Consider the following 11,209-nt stretch of genomic DNA (forward strand, 5'->3'; position numbering starts at 1 on the left):
CTCGCTCGGCGGCCATCTTGGGTGCGGCAAAGTCCCCGCTCTCCCCCCGCCCCCTCTCTCCTTCCTGGCTTGTGAAATCTTTTTGTGGGTTTCTCTTTCCCGCTCTCTCAGGCGAAGTAGTTATTTGAGGACACCTGTGAAGTAAGGTAAGCTTGGGAAAGGTCCCTAGTGAGGAAGGAAGGCGGGTCTGAAAGAAGGCAGCTGACACGCCCAAGATGGCGGCCGCCACGTTCGGTGCGTCGTACTTCCCTTCGTAAAAATCGTACCCACATACAGCTCCTGAAGGGGGACGACACACCCAAGATGGCGGTCGCGTCCTGAGGTCGCCATCTTGGGTGTGGCGCGCACACCTCGGACATTGGCCCAAAGTTCACTTTCTTCAACCCGATTCTGCTCCTGTGATCTGCTTTTTTACTTCGTATTTTAGCCCCATCGTCTTAACTCTGCCCCCATTTTAAGGTTGGAGGGGTTGTTAGCAGCGGCCTCCTATGCATTGATTTACCTACCTGTTTTCCTCCCTCCCTCTAAACTGTATTTTAATTAGTTTTGTTCTTATATTGTTTTATTGGCTTCGTTGTAAGCTACCTCTCACACAGGCAAGGTAGGATACAGGTTTGTTACTGTGCATTAAATAAATAGAAATAGCATAGCTGATGGCACCGTTCAATAAAAGTTTACTCAGGAGTAAGCTGCGTTGATCAGTTGGGCTTACTCAATGTCAGGTCATAGATTATAGCTACTTTGCACTCTTGTACAGCATCAAAACCACCCCTTTCCTTCCCTGCAGTGACCCAGGTGGTTTTGTATAAAGAAGATGCCTCCCAAAATTCAAGACAAGGGTTTGAATCCTGCCATGGCAGCCTGCGTCCTGGGGATCGACTTGGGCACTTCATCGGTGAAAACTATCCTGCTGCAAGAGATGGAGCAGGGACCCACCGTGATCGCAAGCTGCGCCAGGGAAACCCGGGCTCAGGTGGAGAGCCCCAGTGCCGGGCCACAGGTGAAAGAGGATGAGATAAATTAATGGAAATCAATCGGGTGGTTATTTGTCGTGAGTGGCCCATGGAACCTTCAAGTGCAGGAGCAGTCTACCTTTGAATACCAGCAGCACATTTTGGGCTTCCCTAAAGCATCCTGAAGGGACGCGGGTGGTGCTGTGGGTTAAACCACAGAGCCTAGGACTTGCCGATCAGAAGGTCGGTGGTTCGAATCCCCGTGACGGGGTGAGCTCCCCTTGCTCGGTCCCTGCTCCTGCCAACCTAGCAGTTCCAAAGCACGTCAGAGTGCAAGTAGATAAATAGGTACCGTTCCGGCGGGAAGGTAAATGGTGTTTCTGTGCGCTGCTCTGGTTCACCAGAAGCGGCTTAGTCCTGCTGGCCACATGACCCAGAAGCTGTACGCCGGCTCCCTCGGCCAGTAAAGCAAGATGAGCGCCACAATCCCAGAGTCGGCCACAACTGGACCTAATGGTCAGGGGTCCCTTTACCTTTACTAAAGCATCTTGTAGGTTGTGGCGGAACACAGGCTAGACTAAATCGACCTTTGGTCCAATCTAGCAAGATGGATCAGAGGGACCTTTGGTTTGATCCAGCGTTGCATTCTCAAGAACATTGGAAGCTGCGTTATACTGAACCAGACCATTGCTCCATCTAGCTCAGTATAATCTACATTGAGTGGTATACTGGCTCTCCATGGATTCAGGCAGGGAGTCTTCCCATCCGTGGCTGGAGAGGCCAGGATTGAACCCGCAACCTTTTGCATGCAAAGCGGATGCTCTGCCACTGAGCTATGGGCCCTCCCCAAGTCCATCGGGGTTCAGAGGAGGCTGTGGACTTAGGTTGACACGCTTCCCCCCTGATAGAGCACTTCTTCTAAAATAAATCTGGCATGCCAAGATGGGAGCTGCTTTGCTATCACAGAAAGCAGGTAAAACTGCTTCCAAGCTTCATTCCCTATGGACTTTCTCTCTCTCTCTGTCTCTGCTCATGCAGGGGAACGAGCAAGATGTCCGCAAAATTGTCGCTGCCTTGAATGACTGCCTCGCCGGTCTCCCCCAGCAACTCCTGGGAAGGGTTTGCCGCATTGGTGTTTCTGGACAAATGCACGGAGTCGTGTTTTGGAAAACAGGTCAAGGTGAGAGAGCTGATTTGCAGAATCCTCCTTTCCAAATCCAGCACCACTCCTTCCTCAACACTTGTGTGGTGGCATCCTATTTTAACATGCAAGCATTAAAAAAACCTTAACATTTTCAAGCCTAATATCTCCCTATTCCCAGATTCTAACAAAATAGTGCAGGCAAACCCCCCCCCCCAACCCCCAGGCAGATTGAACCTAAGATTGTGTCTAAATGAATAAAAGCAAAGATATTCAGGACTTTCCTTACACTGTTTGTATTCGCATGTGTGAATGTGTGTGTACATGTTCTCTGTTCTTTTCCCCTCTCAAAGTCAGGGCCAAGAAAGCATTAAAAAGCACTGGAGAAATTCACAGAGGGGAGGTTAAGGACTGTTAGCAATGATAGTGTAAATCAGGAGATGAGAACCTCAGGCGCCCAGGGGGCAAATGTGGCCCGTCAGGCCTCTCATTCTGGCCCGTGGGACTCTCCCTGGGCCACACGCCCTTACGGGTCTAACTTTGCATCCTCCTTGAGTGATTTTGTCTGGCTGGAAATGCATCCTTGAACTCTGATAATGTCTCTTGCTTGCCTATACAGAGGGAGGTTTGAAGCAAGCCAGCTACTCCGCCCATTTTTGCCTGTGGCCCCTCCCAGCTCTGGTACCTGGCCCCCAGAAAGCATCCCAGAAGGGCATGTGGCCCTCAGAATGATAAATATTTCCTAGAGAAACCATTATTATCATTATCATTATCATTAATACCCCGCCCATCTGTCTGGGTTGCTCCAGCCACTCTGGGCAGCTTCCAACACACATAAAAATAACAATAAAACATCAAACATTAATAGTAACAACCAGATCCTATATAAAAAGTCACAATAACTTTAAAATAAAGAACTTTTGTCAAATAAAGCAATATTCAAGAATCCATTAGAATCCAATAGTAAACAGTACAATTAAGCGCCAGCAAATAATAAACAGTTTACACTTATCAATTACAATAAAGAATTACTAATAAATCAATAAAATCAATAATAATAAAATAACAGCAATAAAATAACAGCAAATCACAATGCATAAAATGCCAGAAAATGTACAAAAGGACCTACAACTTATAAAATTATTTTTAAACACTATCCCTGAACTCCTCTCTTCCCATCTGCTTGTGCTGTTCTCAAAGCCATGGTCTGGGACTGGAGGGGCAAGGTGGGTGGAGAAGCCATTGCCTGCAGAAAGTCTCTCTCCCATCAGAAAGGCAGATCGGGTAGTGGGGACTGATTTCCTGAAAGAATTAGCTGCTTCTTGTCAGAGATGAATGTGGTCTTTAATGGCCTAGCAGGGTTCCCAAGCGATTTTATTCCTGGAATGCTAAAGCAATCAGAAATGGCTATTAGGTTGACAGACAAACTTGCTCCGTTTTCCAGATTTCCTGTGGGTGGCGGGCGTAAGATAAAATAAAATCTGGAGGTCACTATTTGCGTGTGCTTTTGAGTGGAAACGCTTAATTTTTACCTTTCTCTCAAGCCATGAGTGTTTGGTTTTCACCTCTGCCCAGATGTAAATGGATGCAATCTCTCTTTCTCCCTCCTCCTGAGTGGATTAGCCAAAATCACATCTTCTTTGCTGTAAATGATGATTTCTATCTTTTTTTGTTTTGTTTTTAACTGATTACCATTAATGTCCTTTCAAAGAGCCCATTTTCATGTTAGGAAGAGATAAATGGGAGGGGAGGGACAATCCAGCATGGTTGAAAGCAACTTTTTATGTGGAAAACAAAAGAAAGGTCAGGAGAAAGAAACGAGGTAGATTTTCTTTTTTCTTTTCTTTTTTGCTTTTCTGTGGTTTTAATCTTCATTTATCTAATGTCTGAAGAGCTAAGCCTCTTCCGAAAATTCAGGCAATGTAGTTCCGCAAAAGAGGATTTCCCTTAACACCATTATACCAGTGGGTTGGTTTTGTGCGCAGGGAAGGGCCATAGCTCAGGATTTGAACATCTGCTTTGCATGTAGAAGGTCCCTGGTACGATCCCTGGGGTCTCCAGATAGGACTGGGAAATAAGCCTGTCTGAAACCCTGGAGAGCTGCTGGGCGATATATTGGTATATTGTCCAAAACCGGCTTATAAGAAACAGTTATCACAATGTGAACTTCAAGCCGGTTTTAGACAATATAGTTGAGCTGGCAATATATCACAAATCACAATGTGTGTGAGGGCTAGGCGATACCTGGTTTTTCAAAATCACCGGAAGCGGTGTTCTGGTTGTGGAGAAAAACAAGCACACCAGTTCTAAAGTTCATGCAGTTCTCACAATGACCAGCTGGGATGGAAACCGTTCAGAGAGGGGAGGAACCCAATGGAGCTGGTCTCTCAGCTGAGCCAATGGAGGGGCCCTGTTTCTCATCTACCTCTGCTGCAGCATGATGGAATATGTACAGTGGTACCTCGGGTTAAGAACTTAATTCATTCCAGAGGTCCGTTCTTAACCTGAAACTGTTCTTAACCTGAAGCACCACTTTAGCTAATGGGGCCTCCTGCTGCTGCCACTCCGCTGGAGCACTATTTCTGTTCTCATCCTGAAGCAAAGTTCTTAACCCGAGGTACTATTTCTGGGTTAGCGGAGTCTGTAACCTGAAGCGTATGTAACCTGAAGCATATGTAGCCCAAGGTACCACTGTATTGTCTGTTGCCTGTTGGAGAAGCCCAAAGGACCTGGTGTCTCTGCAGAGCCAACAAAACGGCCCTGCTTTCCACCCATCCATCTCAAGACGCCAGGAGGTTCTTGCTGGGTGCAAGTCAGCAATGGACTTTGCAAGCCTCAGTGCTTGGAATTTGCAGAATGGAAGAGTTTATTGGGACAGTGTTGTCTGGGGTGGAAGATTCATTCTGCTCACCTGGGGGCAAATGGAACGCCCCAGGTTCCCCCCTCATTGCATTGAAAATAAAGGGTGGCAGTCCTTGTGAAATAGACTCCGAGGGGAAGGGTATGCTTCCCAGTCTCCTGATGCTGGGTTGAATGGCGAGAAGCTGCTGTCGGTTGCCATTCTGAGTTCCTTGGGGCCCGGAGCTAAAGCCTGGATACACGGTGCGAGGCAGCAGTGCGGGAGATGGTGGTGCTACAGTGCTGTGTGTGGCGGTCAGCTCAGCGGGATCCCACCTTCATCGCCAGTGAAATATACTCAGAGTCGAGAGTGGATTTCATGCTCTTTATTCAGCTCATAGTGGTGAGGAGGAATGGAAGTTCCCCCAGAATGTCTGCTTTATATACATGATTTACACAATGGGCCCCACATGATTGGCTAATTCCGGGATTCTCCTGTAAGCCAATCAAGTTGCGAATTCACTTCCACCTGGAGCTGGATTGGGTGGCTCCTGTGCACCAATCAGACTGCTGCATTCTGGATCCTATTGTTCTAGGACCAATTAGACTGCTGCATTCTGGATCCTATTGTTCTAGGACCAATTAGACTGCTGCATTCTGAATCCTACTGTTCTAGGACCAATCAGACTGCTGCATTTTGGATCCTATTCAACTCAGTACATAACACCTTGTGTCCATGCTTTTGGAGGAGACACTGATGGATAAACACAACTCAGGATGGTCTGGGTCGCTTTGAATGAGCCGCATCATGGTAACAGGTCCTCCTTCACCAGCTCTCTCTTCCCGTTCCAGGTTGCAAGTGGATCGAAAGTGGGCATGGGTGGACATTTGAGCCTGAAGAGGTCAGTCACCTGATCACATGGCAAGATGGCCGCTGCAGCAGCCCCTTCCTGTCCTCGCTGCCTCAGCCGCAGTCGCACCTCAGCGTGGCCACGGGCTTCGGCTGCACCACAATCTACTGGTACTTGAAAAACAGGTACTGCTGCCCCTTCCTGCTTCAGCTTCTGCATCTTGCTTTGTCGCCTGCGATTCTGTGATGATTTATTTGCAGCCAGAGGCTGGGGTGGCCTTCCTGGTGGGTTCAGTCATGGGGGAGAAGCAATTGGGTACAGCAGTGGGACTCAGACCAAAAAAGTTCACTGGGCGACCTTGAGTCAGTTGCACATTCGCTCTCTTGGCCTAACCTACTTCGCAGGGCTGTTCTGTGGATCAAAAATGTGGGTGGGGAAATAAATGCTTTGAGTTTCTTGGAGGAAAAGAAAGTTCTCTTTCATTGTATACAAGTTGTTTTTTCCACCCAGAGTCAGTCACAAATTAAAAGGTGTATTAACCAGCGGATGCCCAGGTTCATCAACTTTTTGTTTGTATGTTTATTGGACAGCCCAGATTTCCTGAAGCATTACGATGCTGCCGGCACCATCCAAGACTACGTTGTGGCCATGCTGTGTGGCCAGGAAAAGCCACAGATGTCTGTCCAGAACGCAGCCAGCTGGGGCTACTTCAACACCACAAGCAAAAGCTGGAATGTGGACATGTAAGTTAGCACTGTGGACTCAGATGGAGCCACTATTACGAAGCGGGGTGTGTATGTCATTATTTCATTTTTCGATTCTGTGTGCTGGGATATGAGAGAAGGGGGGATGTCTTTTCTTTGATTCCCCCCTCCCCACCCACCAGCTCAATTTTATTTTATTTTGGAAGTGAATCAGGAGCAACTTCTCTAGCAAACCAGAAACGCCTTTCATTTTTAAAAATCCAACCCCTTGATGGACTGAAAACACTATATTCCCGACCATCATTCCCCCTCCACCCAGAAAAGCTGTGTTAGCTGCTGTTTGAAGTGGCCCGGTTTGCTGTTTTCAGGGACAGGTGTCTGATGAGGCCTCCAGCTGACTCCCCGAAGGGAAGATTCTCACATGCACAACCCATCCAGGGAAGATAGAATCCGCTTCCTAAATCCGACTCAAGGTTGCGGACAACTTGGGCTTGGCTTGTGTGTGTGTGTGTTTCCGGGGCTAACCTGGTGTGGCAACAGTGGTGTACGGTGGCTGTGACAGGGTAGGGGTTGTCCAAGGGGTGCTTGTTGGGTCTAACTGCTTGTGTGTGTTTTAAACTTTCTGAAGGGTTAACGCTTGGAGCAGTGTGTCCACACACAGCACTCTTCTTTTTAAGGGCAGTAGCTCGTCCTGATTTATCCAGCATGTCTGTGCATGTTTTTCAAGTACTACCCGTACATTTTCTGAACAACAGCCCTGCAAGGTAGGTGCCAGGATAATCAGCCCCATATTGCTGGAGAGCATGGGCGAGTGTTTCTAACCTTGCGCTGCTGTCGAAAAGGAAAGCTGATCTGGAACCCTTTGCGGGGAAGCCGTGACCTTCCAGATATTGTTGGCCTTCAACTCCCATCGCCCCAGCCCAGGGGCTGCATTCCCATCTGTGGAACCTCGTGGGAGCTGCATTGCCAGTGGTGGGCTTGGCCAGAGGCAAAAGCAGACGAAGCAACAAATGTAAATTTTAGCGTTTCTATTCTCCATCAGCGGGTGGCGCTGTGGGTTAAACTACAGAGCCTAGGACTTGCCAATCAGAAGGTTGGCAGTTCGAATCCCCGCGACGGGGTGAGCTCCCGTTGCTCGGTCCCTGCTTCTGCCAACCTAGCAGTTCGAAAGCACGTCAAAGTGCAAGTAGATAAATAGGTACCACTCTGGCGGGAAGGTAAACGGCGTTTCCGTGTGCTGCTCTGGTTCGCCAGAAGCGGCTTCGTCATGCTGGCCACATACCCGGAAGCTGTACATCGGCTCCCTCGGCCGGTAAATAGGATGAGTGCCGCAACCCCAGAGTCGGCCACGACTGGACCTAATGGTCAGGGGTCCCTTTACCTTTATTCTACATCAAAGCAAGCAAAAGGCACTAATAGAGGTCAAGGACATTTCCCAGCTTGGCAAAAACCCTCAGTGAGGATACAAAGCAGGCCTGGTGAAGGTGTTCCCAGGGGAAAGGTTTGAGGGCCGGAAAGAGAGGCACGGAGGGCCGCATTTGCTTCCTAGGCTTGAGGTTCCTAACTTTTCTGGTTTCTGGCTTCCACCAAGGGCCTCCCCTTCTACCTTCTCCCCCATAATTTGAGCAGTGAGTTGATGCAACTGTAATCTGCACGGCTGTGTTAGCCTGAGATCCCTCCTTCCACCTTGACTCCAAGCATGTCCAGTAGCGGGCCCTTCTCCTTCCAACCCGGACGGCTCCCCATTGACCTCTGCATCTGGTTTCAGCCTTAAAGAGTCCCACTTCCCCATCCACCTGCTTCCTGAAGTGGTCCAGCCCGGAGAACTGGCCGGGGAGACCGCCTACGTGTGGCACCAGATACCAAAGGGGACAGAAGTCGGGGCCGCCTTGGGGGACTTCCAGTGTTCAGTGTATTCCTGCATGTCCGACAGCACAAGTGCAGGTAGGGGCGCAAAGCAGCACCTCTCCCCCCCCCCCAGCCTTCTGGAAATACAGTGGTACTTCGGGTTACAGACACTTCAGGTTACAGACTCCGCTAATCCAGAAATAGTACCTCGGGTTAAGAACTTTGCTTCAGGATGAGAACAGAAATTGTGCGGTGTCGGCGCTGCGGCAGCGGGAGGCCCCATTAGCTAAAGTGTTACCACAGGTTAAGAACAGTTTCAGGTTAAGAACGGACGTCTGGAATGAATTAAGTTCATAACCCAAGGTACCACTGTAATTTATTTGGAGCAGCTGTACCTGCTCTTTAGCAGAAAAGGCTCTCAGAGCAGCTTACATACAGTCAAAACAAGACAGTCCCTGCTCTCAAACTAACAATCTTTAAAAAAAAAATTGAGATGCAAGCAAAAAGGGAGAGGGAAGGAGGAGGAAAATAACACAGGTACCCATTTCTATACAGTAGAAGAAGAAGAGTGTGGATTTGATATCCCTCTTTAACTCTACCCGAAGGAGTCTCAAAGCGGCTAACATTCTCCTTTCCCTTCCTCCCCCACAACAAACACTCTGTGAGGTGAGTGGGGCTGAGAGCCTTCAGAGAAGTGTGACTAGCCCAAGATCACCCAGCAGCTGCATGTGGAGGAGCGGAGACGCAAACCTGGTTCCCCAGATTACGAGTCCACTGCTCTTAACCACTACACCACACTGGCAACAGTAGCAGTAGTTGCTATAATGATGAGCTGGCCCAGTTCAGGGGCAGGAGGTGCCTGATGGAGGTTCCCCTCCCTCCAGGGAGTTTATGGGGCCATGCAGGACCCCTGTTGAAGGTCCCTTGTGGGTCCAGCCTCACCCGTTGAAGGCCAGTTTTACATGCCTCTTTAAGCAGAATTTCAGCCCAGCGGGTGTTTTCCAACTCTTGCCTTCCTCTCCCCCTCCTAGTCCTCAACATCAGTACTTCTGCGCAACTCACCCTCCTGATGCCTTCGGGCTTCCAGCCGGCTGATTCGCCGAACCCTCGTTCCCCGTTGGCCTACTACCCGTACTTCAACAACACCTACCTGGTGGTGGCTGCTTCCCTCAACGGCGGCAATGTGGTGGCGACGTTTGTGAACATGCTGGTGCGGTGGATGGCTGAGCTGGGTAAAGGAAGGGATAAGACGGGGACCTCTCTTCTCCTTCTGGCTTTCAGTCATTTGTGGGTTTTTGGGTTTTTAAAAAATAATTTAATATACATTTTATTAGTATTTTCCACACAACAACAACAACACGAAAGATATCAAAAGATAACAATACACAACACACAAAAATCAACATTCAAAAACTAAATAAAGCAACAACAACAAAAACCAAATCCATATCTTACAAGTTAATATTATAAACACTAAAACGACAACAAGACATTGACTTCCGCCAATCCCACAGCACCTCCTTTATCTCTCATTGTGTCTTCCTGTTTTCTTTATCATCTCTATTCTAACATCTAGATATAAATCCCTCTTTCATATCCTTTCGCTTCACAAGGTTATTCCAGACTCAGCCAGATTTCTGTCCTTGAACCTTGACTTTTGAGGTATTCATTTAGGCACTCCCATTCTTTTGGAATGGGAGTGCCTTTCAGTCATTTGATCAGTCTTCCTCTCCCGACCCTTTTAATCTCCTTCTGCAGGACTCCAAGTCCCAGAATCGGATCTCTACGCGCGTATAATCAGCGCTGCCTTGGCCCAAACGGACACCGACCTCAACATCTGCCCCACCATCTTTGGAGAGAGGCACATGCCGGAAAGGTTGGCCTCGGTGATGGGCATCGCGGCCTCCGACCTCTCCCTGGGCCACGTGACTCGGGCGCTGTGCCACGGCGTGGTCCAGAACCTGCACTCCATGCTGCCTTCGCAGCACCTGAAGGAAGCCGGGGTCACGCGGATCCTGGCCAGCGGGAGCGCCCTGGGCAAGAACGAGGTGATGCGTCAGGAAGTGGAGAAGGCCTACCCATTTCCCGTGGTCTATGGGAGAAATGTGGATGCAGCCGTGGGCGCCGCCTTGGCCATGCTGCGCAGGAAGTGACCTTGGGGCCGCAAGAAAGCACTTCCTCTGGAAAGAGGGGTCGTGAACGCATAGAGGGCCAAAAGTTGCGGGGCAGAGGGAGAAAGGCAAGGCGAGAGAGTAGGCGCCCCCTACCCCGGAATAAAAATGCAGTGGATTCAGAACGATCCCATCTGTCTACCCAAAAATCAGATCCTTCCTGGAGCTATCTGCTCCCCGCACATCCCTGGCAGTAGAGGGGTTAATGCAGGCCTCAGACACCACTGAAAGTTTTTTGGGGAAGACTTTTGTTGCCCATTCTGTACCCCCTCCCCTCCAAGCTATATACAGGCCATTCTGCGTTTCCATTGCTAAAAGAAACCAGATATTTATTCCTCTGTTTTTGCAGTCATCTGCTATTCTATTATAGGGACAGGGAAGTGATGCCTTCAGATCTCGCCGGACTCTTTGTTGGCGCCTGTGATGGCAGCCATGGGCCTTTGGGGGATTCCTTCCTTTTGCAGATCTTCGGGGTGGATCAAACACTGTGCAGCAGTACATTCCAGAATTAAATCTGGGAGGTGGAGAACACACTCACACACACCCCAGGTTTGTTATTCCTCTTGCCTTCGGTATCTTTTGGGGGAGGGGATTCCCATACTGAAGAGGGCCCCCTCTTGCATACGAGAAGCATTTCTGCTTTGTAGAGCCTGAAGATGTCTCAGTGCAACAGGAATAAGAAAACTCGCCTGTGCTGATTTTT

At 49.1% G+C, this 11,209-nt stretch overlaps 1 protein-coding gene across 2 annotated transcripts; it reads left to right on the top strand.

Annotated features, from left to right (window-relative positions):
- The first annotated feature begins 4 nt into the window (after nt 1-4).
- On the top strand, nt 5-10,634 carry SHPK (sedoheptulokinase). Of its 2 annotated transcripts, none has more exons than XM_079955736.1 (8): nt 5-146; nt 788-1,000; nt 1,992-2,133; nt 5,785-5,968; nt 6,374-6,526; nt 8,256-8,431; nt 9,367-9,567; nt 10,094-10,634. In XM_079955736.1, the coding sequence occupies exons 2-8, from the start codon at nt 815-817 to the stop codon at nt 10,486-10,488; spliced, it is 1,437 nt and encodes a 478-aa protein (XP_079811862.1). In that variant the 5' UTR covers nt 5-146; nt 788-814; the 3' UTR covers nt 10,489-10,634. The 2 variants fall into 2 exon arrangements, with proteins under 2 accessions (XP_079811862.1, XP_079811863.1); XM_079955737.1 differs by lacking the exon at nt 5-146 and adding an exon at nt 345-601.
- The last annotated feature ends 575 nt before the right edge of the window (nt 10,635-11,209 follow it).

The sequence above is a fragment of the Podarcis cretensis genome (assembly GCF_951804945.1).
Source record: "Podarcis cretensis genome assembly, chromosome: 15".
NCBI classification, from domain to species: domain Eukaryota; kingdom Metazoa; phylum Chordata; class Lepidosauria; order Squamata; family Lacertidae; genus Podarcis; species Podarcis cretensis.

Coding starts and splice junctions, on each gene's coding strand:
- SHPK (XM_079955736.1), top strand. CDS start 815: ATGCCTCCCAAAATTCAAGACAAGGGTTTGAATCCTGCCATGGCAGCC. Junction 1,001..1,991: donor GCCCCAGTGCCGGGCCACAG/GTGAAAGAGGAT, acceptor CTGCTCATGCAG/GGGAACGAGCAAGATGTCCG. Junction 6,527..8,255: donor AAAAGCTGGAATGTGGACAT/GTAAGTTAGCAC, acceptor ATCTGGTTTCAG/CCTTAAAGAGTCCCACTTCC.